The 24,486-nt window shown below is 42.9% G+C and overlaps 2 protein-coding genes and 1 pseudogene across 3 annotated transcripts in view; 2 read left to right on the top strand and 1 right to left on the bottom strand.

The window, feature by feature from the left end:
• Positions 1 to 617: 617 nt before the first annotated feature.
• TrpRS (Tryptophanyl-tRNA synthetase) lies at positions 618 to 22,573 on the bottom strand. Its single transcript, XM_065444238.2, has 8 exons — positions 22,177 to 22,573; positions 21,870 to 21,978; positions 20,422 to 20,541; positions 17,098 to 17,280; positions 15,384 to 15,597; positions 13,346 to 13,519; positions 5,230 to 5,370; positions 618 to 2,277 (listed from the first exon to the last, which is right to left on the bottom strand). Exons 1-8 carry the CDS (start codon positions 22,334 to 22,336, stop codon positions 2,113 to 2,115), a joined length of 1,266 nt encoding a protein of 421 aa, XP_065300310.1. The 5' UTR covers positions 22,337 to 22,573; the 3' UTR covers positions 618 to 2,112.
• Positions 8,107 to 8,670, top strand: LOC135911838 (uncharacterized; annotated as a pseudogene).
• A 289-nt stretch (positions 22,574 to 22,862) lies between the features above and the next one.
• Positions 22,863 to 24,486, top strand: part of LOC135911891 (calcineurin subunit B type 2) — a 44,408-nt gene continuing 42,784 nt past the window's right edge. Inside the window, exon 1 of one of the 2 annotated variants that reach the window (XM_065444240.1) lies at positions 22,863 to 23,018. In XM_065444240.1, the coding sequence (XP_065300312.1) occupies positions 23,016 to 23,018 (3 nt within the window). In that variant the 5' untranslated portion in view covers positions 22,863 to 23,015. The remainder of the gene's footprint in view (positions 23,019 to 24,486) is intronic. The other variant, XM_065444239.2, reaches the window with a different exon arrangement.

Below are 24,486 nucleotides of genomic sequence, written 5' to 3'. Positions count from 1 at the left end.
TTTAAACCTCTACAGGCTCATAAAAAAAAACTAACCTTTCTCGTCGGAACAAGTCGTCTTTGTTAGAGGAGGCCCTACTTGCTATACATGAGTGCCAACTAAAACAAGGCAGAGGCCATTGAAACTCTTGACCTCCAAGCCATGACACCGACGAATAAGAGATAACCATTACCAATAGCTCGTTTCACTGGTGGAACCAATACTGCTGTAAGCATACATGATCTTTTCACTTAGAGCTGCTGCGTTTTGTCACCGACACCTTTTTGGAAAGCTAATTTATCAGTTTCGTTATATTAAATGTTTTGCTTTAGTGTCCTTAATCTGGCTCATTTTTTTACCACCTGAACTTGAAGCATGACCTGTATTTTTAGATGCTCTTGGCTTAACTCATTTGCTACCCTGCTTGTGTCCTCGCGGAAATGGCATCTTGCACTAAAGTTTCTCCTGAACTGAAATCTTGAACTATGTCGTGCAAGCATACCCAACCCTGCACATTTTGATGCATCGCACAAACAACTCTTCAAGTCACAATTAACGTTTTTCTGTACATAGCAGCGTTCTGCTGCTTTAGCGCACAACCTGATGCACTTTCTCCAGATTTTGGGAGTCAAACAAAGTTTTCGGCACATTAAAAAAGTCGTTTTATTGATAAAGCCTCATTCAAACAATTCTATTTCAGCAAGCTGTCGACTAAGAAGGCAGTGATCACATGCAAGACGAAACTGTTTCTCCACAGACACTAGGAGCACAGTACCCAGCACTTCATTCAATTACAATTACAAAACGGATGACACTTTCAGATCTGCAATATCCAATTGTGCTTCATTCCATTGCACAGGGTGCACTGGAAAACAAACATTTCACAAGAGAAAATCCACTATCTTGCATTGACTGACATAAAATAAAGACATGCTGAGTCACTGAGAGGCCATCACGTGCTAGCACCATCAGGTGAAAAGGCAAATGTACCTTCACCAAGGTTACCATAACAACCAAACAGCTTGGCACAAACTTCTGTTCCATGCCTCCTGGTGTTGCATCATGCTTACCCCTTCTAGGCCTTGGTCCTTCGTGTTTTTCAAGAGGCCTTATCTGTTTCCCTGCTCAGAAACAAAATTGAGTATCTCCACTTCATGGAAAACAAAAAAAAAGACTGCATTTCGATATAATCCGCAGACTTTTAACAAAAATGTGATTACGCGCTCAATGGCATTTAATATGCTTCAATTTTTCATAATCTCCAAGAGAATATCATGAAAAGTTCCAAGAGCCTTTAACTGGTAGCGAGCTAAACTCAAATGGAACTTCCTCTGCAAAATCCTCCTTACTTTGTGGCAAAAAAAAAAAAAGAAGATTGCACTTTGGTATAAACCAAAAATTCTTACACAAATGGCCTCCTTACAATGCGCCAAATGCCACTACATCGTGCTTCCAATTTCCGGGTCTGACTTTATGATTTTCAATGATTCTACCTTGTTGCCGGCTCACATTGAAGTCAAAAGGGAGCTTAACCATAAAATCTCCCTTTATTTTGTGGCAAACAAAATAAGAGACAGCTTTGGCATAAACCCAGAATTCTTACATAAATATTCCATTGCAAGTGCTTTCATTCACATTCATTCACAAGTGCTTTATCACACTTCCCTATTCTGGGTCTTAATTTTCATTATTTCTAAGTGACCTTATCTGGTCCCCTGTTCTCACTGGAGCAAAAAGTAAGTCTTTCTACCAAGCACCTTTTTATTCCACAGCAAATGGAAAGAAAAGGTGGATGTTCTTTTCTGCATAACCTGAAAATTCTTACAAAAATGTTACTACAGTATATACCAGATGTCACATAATCATACTTTCCATTTCCGTACCCTAATTCTTAATGCTTTCAAAGTTCAAAGCATGGTCACATGCTCGCACTGGAATAAAAATGGAGTTGCTCCACCAAGGCACTCCACAAGGCAGCAAATGAAAACAAGAGCGGTTGTGCATTGGCATAATCTAATAATTCGTACAACGAAGAAGTTCTCATTACAGTACGTCACTGCAACCCACAAAGACTTCCTGCATATGGAAGTTAATAACCGGAAGTTCGAGAATGCAAACTGTACAGCAAGGCATCTAACATTGCCGCTTGACTTCTAGTGGCCTCGGAGTAGTAAACTTGGCTATGACATCATCGGTGACAGCCTTCCTGGCCATTTGGTGGTCAGCAATGATCTTCTGCAGGATGCTGATCAATTCCTTCTTCAGGTAGCCCGTCAACAGCTCTCCACTGGTGTAATCCTAAAAAAGATGAAAAGACTGCAACATTATTTCCTGGCCAACACAAACTAAAAGGAGTTTCACTGAAAAGAGTTTCAACACAAAATTCTGAAAGCTAAACCTCCATCATGGTTTAATACTCTTTATGTGAAGATGCCACTCACAATATAATGATGCACCTTGTGAAACCTTGTTAGGATAAAAAGACATCTGAGAGAAAAATACTTTAGTAAGTGAAGATACCCGATTTCATAAGTGACTATTGCTTATAAGCAATATTTCTTTTATCACGTGCTCAAAAAAACTGGTCAGGAACTGTATTTGACATCTCTCCTATGGATTATAATACATGTTTCGGGCCACATGCAAAGAAAAACTTGCTTCTCTATACCAAGTGTTGGACTCTGCATGTCTCTGCTTCATTAGAGCAGGGAAATATTCATTGATACAAAGCATGAATTATGAAATTTTTTCAGTACCTCGTTACATCTAATAATTCATTACACTTTTGTTTGACTGTATCATTTCTCGCCTTAGGGTTCACTCTAAATTAAAACATTTTTATGACTGTTCTCCTTAGTGCGAATAATTTTTCTATCTTGCACTCATTACAGATTCCAAAAGGACATCTTCTTGGGCAAGTTGGTGCTTAGATTTCCTAGGTATACTAGGCGCTTCACTGTCTTCCTTCGTTCTGTGCCTTCTCAAGAAATGTAATTTGCACCACAAGGTATACCTAGGATTCTGAATGTGCTGAATTCAAACATTGTGAGCACGAGTCGCACAGTTCTTTATTCCTAGCCATCATCACTGTTTGCTATCTCATTTCTTTCTTTATTGCCATAGCAATTGATATGGACACTATAGATAAATTTTTGCCACCTTTGTGATGTTGCATATAAAGGGCAAGTGTGATATGATAGCACCCCACGCGCCATGTGCTGTGGATCCGAGGAGCCGAGCCAATAAGGATAGTAGCTTGATGCGTGCCATGTTCTCACAAATCCAACGCTAGAGGTAATATGATAAAGTGTGCTCTAGGACAGGAGAGCATGTGTCTCCTCCTCTAGCCCATTCCTGACTACACAGGCTGTCTACATGACTGAGCACACATGCGACCTGCGTGCCATATCTTGGAGGTAATTTGCAGCGATTGCAAGGTGTGAAGTCTAATTGAGCTAGTACACAAAACTGGGGACCAAAAGAATTAGGCTACTGAACACATTGTCCCGTAAATAGCAGCGTCAGGTAGAGTAACCAATCGACAATTTGGGCCCGTCGGCAACCATCTAAAAGTTTCACTTATTGGGAGTATTAAATATCAGATTCACCAGAATAAAGCGACCGTACACTCTACAAGTGACCAAAAAAGGTGTGGCATTCTAGAGTTATTACTTTCAGGGATACGTTCATCAGATTTCCCATGACTAGTTAAGCATCAGCATCTACGAGCAACGGCATTCTTCACACAGCGCCAGGAACGCTCTTCACCCGTTAATTTATCTGGTGCTAGTTGCAAAATGTCACGAAAATCATCATCCAATATACTGCCGTAGTTTGATAACACGCTGCTACATGCACATATACTTGCCCTGTGACCTGGTCAGTTCATACCTCGATCATTGTCATGCTGTAGATGGAAGGACAATGAACGCATTGATTGGATCACCGTCCCTTGGCAACATAACAAAAATCAACTGCACTGAGACAGCGCAGACATTCAAGGTAACGTTGATGCCATTTAAAACAAAACTACTTGAAGAGGTTTCCCAGGATTATGTCGCTAATTAACCCATAAATCAACAAACAGTAGGCACACGAAACTTGCACAACAAATTGCAAATGCAGCTTTCACAACTTGGCAGCTTTGCTTGGCTTGTCCCACAATTTTGGCACAGGCGGTGACTGCTGATTGACAAAACTTTACTACCCTCGGTTTGGGAGAGGTGCCAGCAACATTCCAACCACCTTGCCAGCAACATATTAAAACCAAAGCATCGTTGTGTCTTAATAACTTTCACAATGTGCTGACTTGAAAGCACAAGACAAATAACAGAGCCAGAGAAACAGGTTTACAGGACAAAGCGAGAGTACAAACTCTTTATTTTTCCATAAGCTGTTGTGCTTATAGTTGTAAAAACAAGCATGCAACAAGAGCGACAAAACACCAACCATGGCTGGTTGACATTTCCTTCTTTTTTTCTAACACCATATCATTCATTTGCGCACTTGCACTTTTCTGCACTTGGGCAACATTCAGCATCCATACTTGCCACACCCACAAGCTAAAAATTCCTAAATATCACCTGTGGGCGCATGGGGGGAGGTGGAGCGACTAGCATGTATTTTTTAGAAGTTTGCCTTGAGCACACTCCTGTAGCGAGATCATACGCACTTCGCTACGATGATTTACCGTTGGATGGAACACACAAGCAGCAGCAAACTTGGAACAACCGAGAGTGACAAGAACATATAATTTCTAAATTGCAGCGACCTCATTGTTGATTTTGCCTACTTCAGGAACTTGTCTGAATGACCTTCCTTGAGGCAACTACCCATATGGCATCCTTTCACCATCAGAAGACTTCCACGGCAAGAGATATTCCGTTCGGATTTTTTTTTTATGTAGCATTAAATACCTGTTCGCATTCAACATTGCTGTCAGGAATTGAAAAGACCCCCGTCATTATCACTGTAATCCTGAGGAACTTCGGCAATCCATCTACACCTCGTATGTTTCCTACTTGAGTGAAGTGCAAGTAGCACCTTGGTTTGTTCTATATGTTCAACAAAAGGCTCTGAGCTAGCAAGTTGACAAACACAAATTCAACTCAAGTTTTATTAAATTTGACACAACATTCATAAAATCGTACAAGCCATAAACTTTATGGCTTTTGATAAAAATTACGAAAAATCCGGAAAAGTTGGCAGTATGGCATTACAATGAGCTCTTCAAAAGAATGCGTCACATACCTTGCGAATCTGCTCCAGCTTTTCGTCATCATCGAGGAAGAAGCGGAGATACTGGTATGATATGTCCACATCGCAGTTTCCTCCTTTTTCCTTGTGTTCCTCAATGGTTGCACCACCTCCAGAAAAGGCATACTTGTTGATCTGCATCAAGTGGTAGAAAGAAAGGAAAATATATACGTTCATCCTGCCACACTTTTAAAACGCTAACGATACGAAGCCCATGAACTATTTCCAACAAGGTCTTCACATCTTTTTAAAAGCACAAAAGCAATAAAGACTTAGGTTAAAGCATAAAGCCTCTGTACTTTGCTCTGCATTCTAGCACCAGCACTCTCATGGTACAAGTCATTACAAGTACAAATCAGCTCAGCACCAGCGGTGAACGAATATTCAAAATTTCAAGTATGAATCGAGTAGTCTGTACAATTCAATTCCTATAATATCGAGAATTTGCTATTCAAAGTTGTTAAATATTAGTTTCGTTTGAAAACTATAAGAGACAACACTTCTTGGAAGAAAGAAGTCAAAGGAAGAAACAATGATGCAAGTGCAAACTCTTTGGAATGACTCTAGTTTAGCAAACCACAGTAATTGTGCAGACAACTCAGTTCCTGAACAAACACCTGGAGGAGATCACTTCTGGCAATAGTTACCAGTCATTGAGTAAGCATTTCTCGCCTTAAGAAACCTAGGAATCCACTGTCGCGATTTACCCAAAGAAATTTATTATTTTGTCAATCTCATCATGTTTCAATTCCTTTTTCTGGCAATAGTTACCAGTCACTGAGTAAGTATATTTTGCCCAACAAAGCCTAGGAATTCACTGTCGCGATTTACTATTTGGTCAATCTCATCATGTTTCAATTCCTTCAAAAGAATGTGTGGTGCTGTAATATTGCTCTAAGTGCCTTCAACAAGCACTACATTCTACCATAGTCGACTACCATTAATTAAACTCCAGTTGATTTGATCTTTCACTTAATTCGACCTTGACTGAAGGTCCAACCAGTGCCCACACATTTCTATTGGCCCATACTTTTGTTATTCTGATGTTGAAATTGGCCTTTGCCAGATAATTTCAACTGGACCATTCAGCACGCTGCACCCTTATGTTGACCCCAACAGCAGTCCCTATAGTGGCAGCATCTGTCTCGGCGAAGCTTAGGGGACATTGAATGCATTGAACACATGTCAGCTCCTGTCATAAGCACCTATTTTCGGCTTGCCCTGAGATGTTTATGCAATAACAGTAGCTAACGATGTATGATTACTGTACTTACCTTATTCTAATGCAATTTTTTTTTAGGAAATTGAGCTGAAAATCGCCTTTGTCATGTAACTGAATACAAAACCAAAACCCATTTTTGAGACGTTTGTATGCTTTACCGCATAACAAAAGTGTATTGCACAGCTATGGTCTAAAACATTTAAAACTCTTACCTATCTTTCTTATTTTTTTGCCAAAAATATCGAGTGCAAATTAGATTTATATTTTAGGAGCTGTGATGTCACATTTAGTTTTCTACTTTACACACTTAGAAGAAAGTAGATGTGCGATTGACTCGGGTTCTATTAGAATTGGGCAAATACTGCCAAATGAATCATCTGTGTGTGTTCGCATTTTTTCTGCATCTTGTTTAATTTGAAATGCCGGACAATTCGATCAATTCCACCAGTACTGTCAGAGTCGAATTAACGAAAGTCGACTGCACGCGCATTTTGGTATGTCTTGTCGATTCTTTCTTCATCACTCTCCATCATTGTCATGGTCCACCAGAAACAGTAGACTTCTGTTAATTCGACTCTGGCTAATTTGATCCCAATCGAACGACCCGGCCAGTGCCCATGCATTTCTATTGGCCGAAATGTTTGCTATCTCGATCCTAAACTTGGCTTTCGCCAGATAATTTGAACTTGACCAGTCAGCATGCATGCATTTAACCCCTATGTTGACCTCAATACCGACCCCTCTAGTTTGAGTGTCTGTCTGGGCGGAGCTTTGGGGACAATGTATGTGTTGGTCACACCTCTCGTCAAAAACACCTATTTCCGGCCAGCTCTAGGAAAATTTTCATGCAATAGCTCACAATGTGCGATTACTGTATTTAATCTATTGTAATGCATGCCTTCTATTTCTTTTTTTTTTCAAGAAAATTGGGCCATAATTTGCGTGCTCACTGCAATCGTGAACAATATACAGTCAAACCTCGGTATATCGAACACAGATATATCGAATTATTGCGTATATAGAACACTTTCTATATCACGTAGAAAATCGCATGCATTTTAAATTTTTTATTTCGAACGGGGCCAGATGTAAAATGGATATATCGAACTCCGCCGCCTCAGACCTAGTGCGCTCTGTTGACAGGAGGCGGGCTTTCCCGCAACACTCTCGAAGACAGCGGCGGCGCGATCGGCGTTTCAGACTGCTGCGTACGACAGCTGCCCACGTCGGTTGCGCCGAGGGTGCCATTTGAACATAGCGGCGTATGCACGCGGCGGCTTGGCATGGCCGTGGCTTGGCCAGGTTGGCTAGTTTGACAACATCAACAACACGTGCGTCTCGGTGCTGCCGTTTGTGCTACGCCAGTGGTTGTGTGTGTGGCGTAGGCCTGTCGTGGTTGGTGTGATGCCTGCAAACGCGAAGAAGCGTACCACCCTGACATTTGCTGCGAAATTGGAAGTGATACAGCGCATTGAAAATGGAGAAAAGAAATCGAGCGTTGCCAAAGCTTTCAACATCCCAAGGAGTACTTTGAGCACTCTGCTGAAAAATAAGAGTGACATAAAGGCCAAGGCACAACAGAACCAGCACTCAGGCGCGCGGCGGGTGCGCAAAGCTGCCTTTGAAGACGTCGAGAAGGCGCTGTACAAATGGTTTATCAACGCAAGGGGCCGGAACATTCCTTTATCGGGACCAATGCTACAGCAGAAGGCCAAGAACTTTGCGTTCATTCTCGGCGCCGAGAAGTTCACTGCTTTCGGCATGCGGGTTTCGTGACCCACATTGAAAAAGCTTCCGAGGAAGCAACCGAAGATTTGACGTTGGATGGCACAGAGGAAGAATGCCAGCCTGAAGAAACCTGGAGCCAGTTCGAGCGCTTTGTCGGTGCTGAGCCACACAGCATGTGCATTGAGGACTTTGTTGGCGGTGACGAGAGCACCGGAACAGTGGCGGAGTTAACAGACGTGGAGATCGCTGCAGAAGTGACTGCTGAGCGGCCAAACGAAGACGCTGCCGAGGCTGATCCAGCAAGCGCTGATGTTGCCCCACTCCCGACTGCAACTGAGGCTGTAGCTGCTTTGGCCGTTGTACGCCGCTACTGCGGCGCAATAGAAGGCACTGGACTGTCTCTTGTGGACCGTTTGGACAATGTTGAGGACGCCGTGGTCAAAAATGCGGTTGCCAATATGAAGTAGGCTACGCTGCTTCAGTACTTTCAGCGAATTAAATAAATACTTTGTTTGAAGCTTCATGCGAGTATCTATTGCGCCACGATTGGTTCATTGATTGATTTGTGTTAGTTTTTGAAGCGTTTTCTGTGATTTTATATATCGAATTCTGGCTATATCGAACTATTTTGCGCTCACCGCGCTGTTCGATATATCGAGGTTCGACCGCAGCACCACCTTCGAGCCTTTTGTATTCTTACCGCATAACACTGTGCATTGCAGCGAAGCTGGCATTAGCAAACCGCCCGTCAATGTGAAACGCATATTAGACGTTACCCATCTTTCTTCCTAAAATAATCAGGCACAATTTAGACTTCTGCTTTGCTCAGGAGGTGTAATGTCTTTTCTGCATTAAGTTTCTACTTCAGACAGATAGGAAGTGGGCGTGAGTTTGGTTCGCGGGCAAGTTGGAGTAGGGCAAATACTGCCAAATGCATCAGCAGAGTTCTGGCCACGGAGGAAGGAAACTAAGGAGAGGCCCTGACGTCACTCTTTGTGAAGCAAAAGTGAAGCCGGAAGTTGGCGTTGCTCATGGCGATGCTCCGCCTTTTGTGCCACCCTCCTCTCTTGTTTACATCTTTCGCGAAACCATGCCGCGCTGTGCGTGGTATCGCGCGCGAAGCGCGCGCGCTCGCGCAACATCCGGCAGAGCACGGTGTAGGTAACACAGCGCAACAAGACACGGTGACTAACGCAAACCCGCCCACACAGCGCCTTTGCCACGGCACGAAACCTACCAGAGCAACATGTGTGAACGCTCAAAAAATCAGAACGCCGCCGCCATTGTGGCCCAAAAGGCGTGGCCATGCAGCAAAAATAAAAAATAAAAAAGCAGCAAAAAAAAATGAGAACCTATACGTCATTTCCGCCACACTTTTCTCCTAGTGCGCGGAGGGGGTAGGGCCTCTCCTTAGTTTCCTTCCTCCGTGGTTCTGGCGCTTTTCTTTGTCTTGTTTAATTCGATCAATTCCGTCAGACCTATCAGGGTCAAATTAATGCAAGTTGACTGTATAATTATACTTTTCTTTGTTTCTCATATACAAGCTTCCTGGTTACCTGAAATCTAGTTAACAACACGTAAATGTATAAAATGTATAAATGCATATGGCATGGCTGAGCACAGCCACATAGGCCATACTTGAAAGCGATCTACGAAGGGGACAAAGTCTAGGTGCGCCGGGTGCCGATAGGTTACTGTGTGCTGTGTTGTCGCCACTTTGTTCGCGTTGAAGCGAGAGGCAGCAAGAAAGTCAGCGCACGCTCGCTGCTGCTGCCCCTCCTACTCATGCCAGCGTTTTGCAGTCAGCAACTGAGATGCGTTCATTTTTGCACGTGTGCGTGACACCATGCTTGTTAATTTAGTTAGTAAGCGAATGTTTACAAGTTCATATGGCCAAAAAAACTACTAACCTTACTTTGCAGACCTGTCTAATAATTTGTCATCTTTCGGGCAAAACTGCGACTTTCTTTAGACATTGGAAATACGCATTCAATATTCTGTTCGATATTTGAGGATATATATATATATATATTCGGCTTACTTCGAAAAATTTCGCCATTCCTACACTTCTGCTCAGCACTGAACAGTCATTTGTTGACATTGTGGTCAATTGATAGTGAGTGATGTATTGCTGGGATTGCTGGTGCCAGCTTACCCTTCCTTCCAGTGACAGAGATAACAAACACGGTCACAATAGATTTCTCCTCTCTTGAACTTTTTTGTGGAACTTATACACATAATACTTTTCATTACTGCAAAGCATGCCTGTATTTTGTCACATTCCATTTTATATTGAAATGTACTTTTCTTATCACACACCATATCGAGCAACCAATCACAGCGTAAATGGCAGTCTCTGAACTATGTACCAGCCAATGGCAAGAGGAATGTAAAATTAAATGGATCATTAGAAAAGACAGCCTCAATAATGAAACAAACAATGAAGGCCAGATTGACAAGACCTCACTGATTCGATTGTTGCACTTCATTTAGGTAGCATATCTGCTTCGAACAATAAGTTATGGCTGTGTTCACATTTGTGCGTCATTCAACTTTGTAACATTCAGACCCGTGGCCATTGGGAGTCTCAATTGATGCAAGTTGCAAGCAAACTCCGTTGTTAAACCTAACATTAGAGAAGTATTCACATAGGGTGCTTGACCCAAGCATAGAGAGAGAGATTGTCCCTAACACTGCTCTCAGGGCACCGCACGGAAGCAGCATGGTTGGGCGCTACTGTCAAGCAGATACACCAGCAAATGCTCAGGAGCTACCATATTTACCCAGATGTAACATTCCCCCAAATCTAACAGGCACTTATGTTTTAAGTGTTCAAAGTAAAAGGTAATGTGCACCCAAATTTAATGAACACCCAATTCTACAAGAAACAGGTGGCATGCCTATAATTTTGCAGTCAGAAAATGATGAAACCTGCAGAATTTACCTTCACAGATTGCAAATTTATTCACAATGAATGAACATCATCGCCACTCTCAGACAGCTCTTAATCACTGCCTGCGTTACAATGACATGTCATCATTCATGCAGTCAATTGTGTTTGATAGTCTGCACTTCTTAAATGAGTGCACAAGTGCAAACACAATGCTGGCTCATGCCTCAACTAACTTTGTCCTGTCAAGCCGCATAGGTCTCGGGTTTTTATTGTACCAGACATGGATCACTTAGAACTAGCTCAGCAAGTAAAATCACTCTTTTCAATTAGCTTTCATAATGTTGAAATCTATAATAATGACAGCAATTAAAAAGTCTCTAAACAGCAAGCCATTATTAAAGCTGTGAAGGCTGTTTCCATTGTTTCCAAGCGAGACTACTTCCGGTTTCCGACAAACAGCTTCTCTTCTCTGTGGGCAGTTTCACATTACGTCCCCTGATGAAGGCATAACTTTTCGTTTGCGTGCGCACTGCCATCCTTGCATTTTTTGCATGCGGGTCTGTTACAGTGACATAGGTTGTGCATCCCTTGCAGTGGGGATAGGGCTACATATAGTAGTGAACAAAAGGATATGATAATGTTGTTTCCTGTGGAAATTTCATTACCTGTGTTTCTAAGCTATTAGGTGCGTTGTTTTTTCTTTCTTCCGGTAATCTCAAGCAGGCCCTGCTGTATTGCAGCAAAAGGAACAAAGCTGCATAACATATTGTTTACTTATGAAGCCATGAAGCTAGAGTTTCCACTTTGTTCATTTCACTGTGCTGATTGCTGCACGCATTTTGAGTGCACGTGCGTGCCTTTTTCATTTATTTTTCCTTTCCCCTCCTCCCATCTGTAGTAATATATTAAACCTGCAATGGCGTGCCAAGCCATTTACTCAGCTCATCTCCAAAGTTGTCGTTATGGTTCTACTGAGGAGCGCACACATATTTTCTCGTACTGGTTGATCTTATACGATTTCCTTTGTGATGCAGTCTGGTAATACAAAAGTTGTGTGCACAGTGGGAGAGCTATGAGATGCAAAATAACATAACGTGGCAGTAAGTGTTTAAGATGCTGTTGCCCTAGGCTAGCAGTCCGGGACGACGCCGTGCCAATTTTCTGAGCATTTTAACTAGGAGGACCCAAAAAGGCAAAATATCGTAGCTTTTTTGTTCACTACAGCTTCCCTGCACAAGGTCCCGGATTCGAATCCCGGCCACTGTGGCCGAATTCAAATTGGGGCAGGACACAATAACATTTTTAGATAACTTCCGTAACTGAACCTTTTCTTTTTTTTTTTCCTGGCACAAAATTTAGTTGAAGCTTAGCCCTTGTCTAGTGAATTCATTCTCTGCCCTCATTGTTCACGCTGCCTTTAATCCCAACATTCATGTACCAAGTCCTCGGTGCGTGTTAAAAAAATTGTCTGGTTAAAATTAACTTAATTTAATTAAGTATTTTTTTTTTGTGAAATTAAACCTCATCAATCAATCACATCAAGAGTCTGACAAAACTTCAAGTGGCCAGAAAGAATCACGATAGTACCAGACAAATTCAAAGATTATTAAAAAAATTACATTTTGGGTCTCAAAGTTGATATTAACCATACTGCTGTGTTATTTCTTGTTACGGTGTACATCTGTCACTATGCATGGTCATGTATCTCTGCTTCACGCTTCAATTTTCTGCCTCCTGTATTGTGCTACACTTACATATTTATTAAGGTTCTATATCACTCAAATTATTTTTATAGTTTTTCTGTTACAGGTAGGCAGGTTTTAGTCAAGTGTTATGCACACTTTTTGCCTAGCTTACACTGGTATCGTGAATAAGGGTTCAATAAACAATTAAACTAAGCACATGGGAGTCTTGTTTCATGCAGACCAGAATGATGTACTTCAATCAAAACCCAATAATTCGAACTCGAAACGGCCCAAAATCTTGTTCAAATTAAAGGAAGCTCATTGAATGGAGGACTTACATGCTGCTGAAAGCATAACTGGCGGCATGCTATGTGAAAATTAACAGTTGCAAATGCTTAAGTATTCAAATTACAGGGAGTTTTCACACACTGAAATACTACGCATAACTTTGACAGGACCCCAGCATCAGTTCAAACTAAGCGAGTTCGAATTAACAAGATCCCAGTGTATTTAGCCACCTTTACCTTTGTCAATGTCTGTACAGTTTCATCATAGTCAATCAATCACTTAATCAAGGATCACCTTATTCTTGATCTGAGCAGGGGTGTCAGTGAGGAATATTGACGAGTTGGGGTCGCTGGCGCTCATCTTGCTCTGTGCCCCCTGCAGCGCCGGGAAGAACACCGAGTGCAGCAGGGCAGGCTTGGGATAGCCCAGCTTGGGCGCCACGTCCCGGGTCATCCGGAAATAAGGATCCTGAAGCAGTCGTGCACAGGAGCGTAAAACATCAAACGCAGTTTTCAGGAACTGTAATATACTAACTTTGCTTAACTTATTATGTCTCTTTTGACCCTCATAAAATGCTGCCATGTGCAACCTCTGTTTTGTTGCTCTCTGCACCCACCGCACAAACTTCATAGTGCACGGTGACACATGGCAGACAAAAAGGTGCCGCAGTAACATGGCCTCCGAGATCTCTTACACATACACCTTGTCAGACGGAATGTTGACACAATCAAAATCGTCTCTACTAGAACTAGCTAGCATGGTGTGTAGATCACTATGCAGTGAAACATGCTTTTCTCTTTTAAAATTAAGTGCAATAGCAGTTATATGGACACACCAGGCGAATTTTGCCATCAGTGTCATCATGAAGGTCTGCATAAAGTCCAAGTGCGATAATATCCTATTGCGCCTTGCGCCCCATACACTGTGGGTGTGAAAGGAAGCGTGCAGGTGTGAGCCGAGAAGGATGGTGGCTTGATTCAATAAGCATGCTCAAAGGGAGGGGCTAGTTTTGAGTGCGCAGTAACACCAAGGGGTCAGGTGAGTGCGCATCTCCTCTAGCCCAGTCATGGCTGCGCATGGCTGTCCATGCTGCTAGTTACAGTGCTAGTGTCCACGCTAGTTACACCGAGTGTTACACCATGCAAGTCGAACTTCGTAAGCAGTCTATAGTGTAAATCTTTTGCCTCATTTTTGCTTGTGCGTGCTTCATGTGGTAAGAATGTTTTAGGAGCACTGCTGTTTAAACTCTGCATCTCTGACACACAGCTCGGGGTCAGCCCTATGACGACAAGCCTACTCATGAACTAACTATCGTCGACGCTTGCAGTGTAAAACTGCTAATCCAAGGCTCCGTATAATGGCCACAAGGCCCACCACTGGAGATGCAGGCACTGCAATCGTGACGATTGGTTCGATTAGTTTGATGATTGACGTGGCTGCCGGTATTTTTTTGTTGGCACAAGAAGTGCCAGCAGCCACGTGTTCCTAGTATCACGTTTCAATTGCTGGGCACTATTTATTGGCTGCAAACCGCCAGCATAACAATTGTTTCTTTCGTGGCAGAGTGGAATCAATCGTCGATAAATTCAATGCCAATCTGGCTCGATCGCCGAAAATGCACCGTGTGAAAACCGTATAAAATTTGCATATGAGATAGCCTTCTCACAGGGGGAAAGGGGTCACTCCAACCCCTTTCCCCCTGTTCAGCTCTTGTTTTCCTCTCCCATTAGGTCATGAGGCCCCTTTTTAGCGAAGCCCGACAACGACGGCACACGGTCCGCATAAACAGCTTCACTGTAAAAAAAGGAAAGCTGTAGGAGGACAGCTTGAAAACACCTCCACTATAAAACAACCTATGATCGCAAGCTTGGGCAGAAAATACCTACACAAAAATTGAATAAGGATGAGGCATGTAACTTCTTAGAAAAACCATATACACACGCACTTAACAAATGCTTCAACTCAAAAGAATATTGTGCACGCTCGTAAACTGAAATACAACAATAGCAACAGCTGCAAGATAAGCTTAAAAAATTTGGCAGAAAGCTTTAGCACTTGATTTACACCAATCCACAGCATATCAATACAAAAATACACCATGCATTAAAAAGTAGCATTACAAGTACGAAAGAAACAAAGGATGACACAAACAAATCAGACATTCTAAATAATATAATACTCTACCAAATATAGGAAAATTTATTCAATAAGCAGGGCAAATTATGGTTGAGCGATTGCCGGCTATACGTAGAGTGGCAGTGTTGGAATCTTTCATTCCATCAACTTGTTTCTGACACGTGCTGAAAATTGAAGTTGGGACTGGAATCTTTACCTGGTCGATTCCACAAGGAATGAGGCAAGGGACACGGCTCTTCTCTCCAAAAATGAATGGAAAAGACGAACTCAGTGCCGGGGCAGCCTGGACAGCTGGGAAACTAATCTTGCCGATGGAGTCGCTGTCACCGAAACCGAAGATGCCTTTGACCTGGTTGAAGGTGACACCTCGCCGTATCCTCACAATGTTCTTGTAAAACTCGGGGCACCTCCTATTTTACACATGAAGAGGGAAGAGAATGTGGAGCATAACTAATAGAAAATGTAATCTTTTTTTTATGTGTACCATCACATGACTCACAGTCAATGATTCTCACTAATGTGAGTATAGCAACTATAGCAAACAAGCAATTCTTAATTGGTGTATCAAATAAATAGTGACACCACAAACACAAGCAAATGGCATCATCTAAAAAAAGCTAGTTTTAAGGCCTCACATTTATGTATGGCAATGTTCTATGTGCACAATAGGTTCTGTGAATAGAGAGTGTATTACACTATCCACATTACTGAAGAGAAAGGCACTGCAGGACAACAGATCAAGTACTGCCACACTTCTCTCATAAGAATACCATTAAAACCATGCTCAAATGCCATCACAAGCCATTCACTTGTGAGACCGCCAAATGTAAATGTATGCTAGGAAAGGCGTTATGCAAAATAATAAAATCTGTTATAATAATTTCTGTTAGAATAATAATAATAAATCTGTTAGAATAATAAATCTGCCAAACAAGACCAACATCAACAACACTCAACATCGTTAATTCGAATTCGGTTATTCGCTTTCACAGTTAACGATCAGCCAGCTGCGACGGCCAAGGCCAAAGTCGGAGTGACCGGTGATTTGCCAGACTGTGTGTGCCGGCGGAATCTACGGAAAATAGCGACAGCACGGACAGAGAGCCAACAGCGACGTTTTGTGGATCACTCATACAGTGACAACTGATGGGTTGACGGGCGAAACGGTTATCTTTGGGCCTTTCACTATACTGATCTTTCAGAATAAGAAAAAATTTACCTAAGTCCCCTGAAGTTCGTTATATCGGTATTTTATTCTATTTGCATCTTGTTCATACATATCAGTTTTGCTCTAAATAGGCTTTGAGTAAACAAATCTCAAATTATTGCAATCATTGCAATCAATACGAGAACCATCAGTAACCTCTAGAAGTCAGGCATCTTACGACAAAATTGTAAATGTGAATGCATCTAGCTGCACAAGCAGCATAGGAGACAGAGTGCTAAAACATTGCAATGTCCTACTCCAATGTGACGTCATGACGCATACACATCCAGAGAAATTGAACCGAAAATGGATCGTAGGAAAGCTATTGTAGCAAATAATTTAGAACTTGCTATTATTTCTTTGAGGGGATCGAGGTCTAGGACTTCCATTTCTCATTGCGCAAGAATGAAAAGTCAGAAATATGCCAGTAATCTTTTAAAAGGAGTAAGGTTATAGTACATTTAAACTTGAATGCTTTCCAAATAAGTAATAATTACAGACACTATGCAAAAAGAACCACTCATTTCATGCCACAAAGACTGGAAGGTGGAGCATGTGACACACTCGCCTTATGGTGTAAATGTTCACACGTCATCGGAGGGCATCTGGATGTCTCCACTTATAATTTTAAAAATTCAGCAGCAGGTATCAGACCATACACAGCAAAACTCCCACTTCAGCTTCAAATCCTGCACCAACTCACCCCACAAACTGAAAGTCTGTGAAGATGAATGTCTTCGCAGGGTCAAAGCCACAGGCGATGATGTCTCGCATGTTTTCGTGGGCCATCTTCTCTGTCTCCTCTACCGTCATGTCTTTCCACAAGAACTTCTCGTCATCAGTGAGCTGGATTACCAGAGGCACATCGAAAGCGTCCTGAAGCCACCTGCGGAACGTTTTAACATTTGTTCAATGTGACAGACCCATGGCAACATATTTCACTAATGTTGAACATTGCCACTAGGCAAGACAAGAGTCGAAAGAAGCAGACGACCCATACGTCTGCTCCTAAGGTACTCGGGAATTGCTGTGACAGCAATCTTGAAGGCCATGTGCCGCTTAGCACTACTGCCTGCCTTGAGTCAAATGCCAGCACACAGAGGGCGCCACCCTTCCACAAAAAGCATCAACAGAGCCACGTGAAGTCGAATCAGAGCTCCAAGATTAAATTAAATTCTGGAGTTTCACGTGCCAAAACCATGATATGGTGATCAAGCACGCTGTAGTGGGTGACTCCAGATAATTTTGATGACCTGGAGTTCTTCAACATGCACCCAATGCACGGTACACAGGCACTTTCGCATTTCATGCCCACTGCAACATGGCCGCTGTGGCCAAGCCTTGATTCTGTGATCTCGAGCTTAGCGCAATGCCGAAGCCACTATACCACCACAGTGGCTAGAATCAGTGCTCTTCTGTTTGACTGTCTAATAAAATATATCTATCTGCGATAGTTCTCAAGTTGCAATGCAATATAATTAACCTTTCTTGTGATCAGCATATGGCTAAGTTTAGTAATTAACCGAACATGCTGGGACAAGCGTGGCACCATATCTTCACAGAGGTGGCATCAACCCTGTCTTACATTTACATCATACTCTCACTGACGAAGCGCTGCTCTCAGTAAAAGTGAAGCTATGAAAACCTTCGTTAATAGCCCATCACTTCTTCTCGACACTTATCTACCAACCTATAAACTTTAAGTTCGGTAAAAAAAAAGCTCATGGAGATGACAAAGTGAGCGTATAAGGGTGGAGGTAAGGGAGCGGCACATATTTTTGATTCTTTGCCTTGAGCACACACTTTTTGCAGTATACATGCACACTTTGCTTAGGACTATATGCATTTAGATACAGCACACACAAATAAGCAAGCTAGGTGCAGCAGCCACTTACAAGCAATACAGTGTTTCAGTTCGGTTACCCTTTCAATGACCTTGCTTTGTCATTTAGCCTGCTTCAGGAAATTGTCTCAACAAATTTGCTCAAAGCAAGTATCCCTCTGTTTAGTGCCTTGTCATAAAAGCTAAGTGTTGCCTTTAAGAGTGGACCATAGCTCACTCCTTATCATTGACTCCCAGCAAAATAGGCTTGAATTTATGAAAGGGGAAGATAATGTCCACTTAACCCTTTACTGATGAGCGTTGTTCACAGGTACTATCACAGAAAAAGAAAAATTTTTTTGCAGAGTTTTGGTACTGAGTACGAAGTTTCCAGCTAAATGTCGTCAGCCAACACTTAATGACAGGCCAGCAAGCATTATTTCTAGGTTTAGAGCAGGAACACAGGATGAGAAATAAGAAATTTGGCATGCGACTCCTATTATTTTGAAAGCACAGTCAGGGGAGACAGACTAATGCAAGCTCTCCTGCTGCAGTGGTGTTACACACGTGATGTAGAAATGTGCACCTGTTGTGGTTCACATATGGCAAGAGCTGTCTGTAAAATTTCAAACGAAGTTTTAAGTGGCTTTTGGTGGCCCACTTCTAGTTTATTGCCTGGAATTTCCCTCTATTGCTGACGTTTCCATGAAATATTTTTTTTTTCTTTTCGTTCATCATATGTATTCTCAATGTGTTTTGCACATCAAGAAAATATTAAACATTCAGGGGGTTTATATATATATATATATATATATATATATATATATATATATATATATATATATATATATATATATATGTGCTGTTGTTAAAGTCAATGTAGCCATGAAACTACAAACAAAGGTGCATATAAGTTCCTCAGAAAGAAATCTTAGCAGTTGAAGAAAATATCCTCATTTAACAGTCGACTCCGACACAACTGAATAGCCTACAGGAGAAGTTAAATTACAGAAATAGACTATCAGGAGGCTAGCCCTTGGTAGTGCCGCAGTGAATCTATCAATTTAAGTGGAAACTCAAAGCATAGAGCTGCAGTTAGCTAGACCAATTATAAAGAAATTCACAAGTCTCCTTTGTTGTGCAGTACTACATCCTAGTGCGCATGTGCGATGTTCCTGACATAACAATCGATGGCTTGTTTATGTGCCGATATTAAAATGCTCCCACATGCTGCCTAGAGCAGCAGAGCTGAAAAATGCTGCCGCACACATCGCAAAAACATCCAGGCCCGTGCACCAAGGAAAGTGGCCAACGATGACAATGACCAGTGTGAACAATGACATGCTTCAACCACCGGCCTAGTCACACTGCCGACAAACAAAGAAGTGACAAAGAAGTTGCCATGATGACAATGCCCAGAGACACAATGCTGCATTCTCCTGTGTACGAGCCTACTGGACTACGCATTAGTGACAAGGTCTGCCTATGTGGCAGACTGCGTTAGTTTCGTCCTTTTTGCCTTGAGTTATTCTTTAACAAGCAGTCCTACTATTTTTATGGATTTTGCGCCCGACTCTGACAAAACAACATGTGGAAAGTGCTAGAAACAACAATGCGCCAGGTAAGGGCGTCCTTCCGAGCAGTTAATGTGCTTTTTACAAGAGCCAAGATTCCAGCTACAGGAAAAAAAAAATAAGAAAGAACTGGGAGAACATTTACAAGCACTTTCACAGTGTGATCACTGTGTCTGTCATTAATATTGGTGAGGTAACAAGACTGGCCTACTAGAGTGTGCCTGAGATAATTTTGTGTTACAGCCATGGCTTGAATACAGAAGCCGAATCACAGAAAACGTAGACGGAGTAAATTCTGTCCCATATATCAAACCACTGAATTATACGAATGTCAGAAATGTGAAGCACAGAGCACTGATCAAACTTAATTGATCGAGTTTAATGCTCAAAAGCAAGACCAAAGCTATGCCTGATGTCTTCACTCACGGCTCCAGCTTAGGTAATTGCGACCACCTAAGATTCCTAACGCTATTGCCTGGATCAGTCACTAAGCATGATGCATGATAAAACAAGAATGAAAAACTATTATATTGAATGTCAGCAATACTGAAGCACTGGCCAAAACCTACTGAAAGCTATGCCAATGGTTTCTGGCAGTTTGTCTAGAACTCTAGATTGCAGATGAACATACTTGGTGAAGATGAACGGGATCAGGTGACCAATGTGCAGGGCATCGGAAGACGGGCCCCTCCCCGTATAGAGGTAGAATGGCTTCTTTTGTTCATAAGCGTTTAGAATCTCGTTCAATTCCCTGGAAAAAAACACAAGAACAAATTTTAAGCTCTACCAATTGCCCACAAGCTCACACAGTCATAAATCAACAATGTAACTTTTCAAAAATGCCGAACAAACAGTTTTTTATGTAGAACTGACCAGCGAACCTGCTTCAATTACTACCAACGTTACTTACAATGATTGTACCATAAGCAAACACATTATCAAGACAGCCCAACTTAACATTCCAGTGTAGAAGGTTATTTGTACATTCGTTATGACAAAGAGTTGGATTCCCCTCATTCACTGGTTAAAATTAAATTATGGGGTTTTACGTGCCAAAATCATGATTTGATTATGAGGCATGCCATAGTGTGGCACTCTGGAATAATTTGGACCAAGCGTTCTTTAACGTGCACTTAAATTTCAGTATACAAATGTTTCTGCATTTTGCCCCCACCAGCTATCTATGGCACACCCTTCTTCCATGCTGTCCCCATAGGTGAAACATGTCAGTATTCAGCCCACATTCAAATGGTTTGCAGCATCACATTTCATTCATTCACTGGTCATCACAATGGATGCTGTAATTTAGGGCAGGCTTTTATTTGGTAATATTGTGGCAGAGGCAACAGAATGCCTTCGGTATTGAACATATAACAGCACCATCGTGTTAAGCAGCTTTGCAATTCTTTACTTAGTCTTTTACTGTCACATGCCAAAAGTGCCAGCAGAGAAATTTGATCAAATTATTGCCACTGCGGTGTATTTGCCTTTCTCTGCAACTACAACTGCTATTCAGAGAAAAATAAAAGGGCAGTGAAAATCAACCATCTCGATTGCTGCTGCAAACTTTGAGCACATTAAATGCGATCACATGACCATTTTCCCGAAGCAAAGAAGGTTGCAGCACAGCCCTCATGCATAAACATTTGCGGACTAAGAAATTTATTAACCACGGTTTTCGGGTCCCAGTTAGGTAAACAATATTGAAGCAGTGCTTGCTCTTTCAAAATAAATATTGGTTTTCTTGGTCACTTCATTCTATTAATTTGGTTTAATGCGGACACTCTGATATAATGAACGAATCCAGCACGACAGCCCGTTCGACGGCGTAAGGTCCAGTTTCGGCTGCTCTGTTGCTGTTTTGCAGCTCAGAGGTAGCAAATGTGAAATGGCTAACAATCAATAGTCATTAATATGTGTCACTCAAATGTTTCCGCGACGATGTGGGAATGCAAAGTGAATCATCGTAAATAGCCACATTAATAAATTACTAACATCGAAATTAATTACGAACTGGCGTGTAAAATTATCGCAAATGATCGTGAGTGCACCAGCGTAACGGATGTTGTAAACACGCACCTGTGCGAAAAGAAAACACCTCTCCGAAGGAAGTGGTGCGCTTTCTTCCCCGTAAGGCTCTCAATCCTGTCCACGAGGTCTTGCGTCACCTTCGACGAGCCAAACTTCACTGAAACAGAACGTGTAGGCAAGAAATGCAAACACACGAGGCACACGCAAGCGTAGTACGTATTAAGTCCAGACCATAACGTGCAGAGAAATGTCAAATGCCTAGGCTGAAACCCCAGTCTATAACGATGAATGGTGAATGTCCATGCATACGCTAGCAAAAACGCAACGGCTCCGACTGCTTCGACAGCTAGCTCACCGATCAGCTTGTCATAGTCGATGCCGGTTGCCGACGCACTGACCACATTCCACGGATTCACCACGTCTTCGTCAGTTCTCGTGTCCGCTTGATCGCCGCAGTCATTCAAAGAAAGCCGGGCCACGTCTTCAACACATGCCGACATCCCTGCCGGTAGCATGTATGAATGCTATTTTAGTCGCGAGTTTTACTTCGGTCGCCGGTCTAACGCTCTCGCCTCGAAAGATCTCTCACAAGTACATTCACGCAAGCCGATACACAAGTTTCGGCCTCCGCGATTGCTCAGTGCTCCACGTTATTCAGACCACGTTCGCCGCATTTCATCGACACGCATTTGTACAATGCTCTGTCCACGGGTGGTCGTTTGTCTATTTGTCTATGCAGCGCTGGTCTATGTAAATTTGCAGCGAAATGTGGAGAGACGATGCGGCATGCGAAAAGACATATGCATTGAAGTAAAAACTCCGCTGGCGCCAGTATGCGGACAAATTTTGAAGCTTTTGCTTTCGGTTTGACGAGTTCGCGCACAATCTCGGGCATTTTTCGTCACTTATAAAAAGACGTGACAAATGATTTGAACCGCAAGAAGCATGATTATTGACGCACTGACGCCTGAAATAAAACAACAAGGCGACAAGGTCAACATGGAAGAAAAATAAAAGTGAAGGGGCCATTCGAAAATAACCGCACTAGATGTCTCTACCATCCCTCGAGCCGTCTGATCGCGCTGGTGGATAGTGGGTAGTTCGGGTAGAGGAAAATTCGTCGTGTTTTACTCCTGGGCGGTCCTTTGCGGCTCGGATTAATCGTGCTGCAGCGCGCGCCAGCCACCGCCAAACATGGTGAGTTTGCCTTACGTTCGTCGTGCTTTAGACCTACGCACGGATCGAATCGTCCGTGCGTGCACGTAGGGGGCCAACGTTGCACCACCGCTCGGGAGAAACCGCTACTCGCACTCACTGCAGCACTTCGACGGCGAGCTGCGCTGCGGAGTTTGTTGCTGTAGCGCGGTCCCCCTTCTTCCTGCCTCCTTCGATGCCTCGGGGGCATTACACACGCCCTTGTGACACGATCCGCGCTTGTTCGTCGTAATGCGCGTCCTTCGAGGCGCTTTTTTAAACGTCCCCCTAGGCCTAAGGATATTGGAATTTCCGGGACTGCGGCAGGCAGCCTCCCGTCTTTTTGCGCCTCCCCCTAAAGTGAGGCTTTTGCATGCTGAATCCGCTGTATAAGAGCCTTGCTGCCGTAGCGGTGCGATACTCCTCCTTCGGAACTTGTTTTGCTTTGTATTTCGTGTCTTCCGTCGATTTAGTTTTTATTTTCTTCCGCTTTCGCTTCATCTTCGGTGACAAGGGTGGCGCTGAAAATGAAGAGAAACATCCCGCAGTGAACGCTGTGTTTCTGCAGTCGGATCGTTTTCACGGGTGATGAGCTTGCGCGGTGAACGTCCGTCCGTCCGTGTAAAAACAGAGGACATCCTTTCGCGTTTTTCCTTTAAAAAAAAAAAATTGAGCCGTCTGCGACGTTATCGGGGGACTCTAGTTGGACGCGACCAAAATGTTCGCAGAAGTAAAGAAAACAAGAACGCGGGCGCTTAATCGTTGATTATTTTTTTCGCCTAAACCGCGGCGTGCAATTAGCGCGCAACACTTGTACGTATGAATGCACTGGCGCGGTAGCGGCGTTTTCGAAGCATCCGTCGCACTCATGGCAGTTTGAGGAAGTGCGTTTGAATGAATCCGACGCGTTCAGACGGAAAAACGAGGAAAATCATTTTTTTTTTCCTTTCGTAACTTATTGAATACAAACCGCTCGCAGCAACTGCTGCGCACTCAAAAAAGAAAAGCGCGCGTTTCGCCACCCTCGCTCAATTATGACTAGGCCGCAAGGCATTCGCGTGAATTCTAATGCGTGTGCAACTGGTAACCCACTCCGTTCGTTGAGAAGTGAACCCGGCGCAGCGATATTTGTGCGCCGATTTCAACTTGAAAGCCTCCGAGGCGCGCGCGCCTTTTACTACGGTTGACGATATTCGAATCGACGCGGTACACTTTATGCTTACATTTTTTTGTTCAGCTCGCGGACTACGAAGCGTGACCATTTCGGCCTGACCTCCGCTACGCGCCAGTGATCGTTGAACTTGGTGACGTTGTGCGTGTAGTACTACTTACCTTTGCGAAGCCGCGCCGGCAGACGTCGCTTCGACATTCCCAAATTGTTAAAGGGGGGGGGGAGAGGAGGGGGTCAGCCGCAATTCAACAAGGAACTGTGTGTTGCGCACCCTGAAGAGCCACCACCACCAGATTGCGC

The sequence above is a fragment of the Dermacentor albipictus genome, chromosome 10 (assembly GCF_038994185.2).
Source record: "Dermacentor albipictus isolate Rhodes 1998 colony chromosome 10, USDA_Dalb.pri_finalv2, whole genome shotgun sequence".
In the NCBI taxonomy this organism is placed as follows: domain Eukaryota; kingdom Metazoa; phylum Arthropoda; class Arachnida; order Ixodida; family Ixodidae; genus Dermacentor; species Dermacentor albipictus.
The sequence above is the reverse complement of the archived record's forward strand: the minus strand, read 5'-3'. Positions and strand labels throughout refer to the sequence as shown.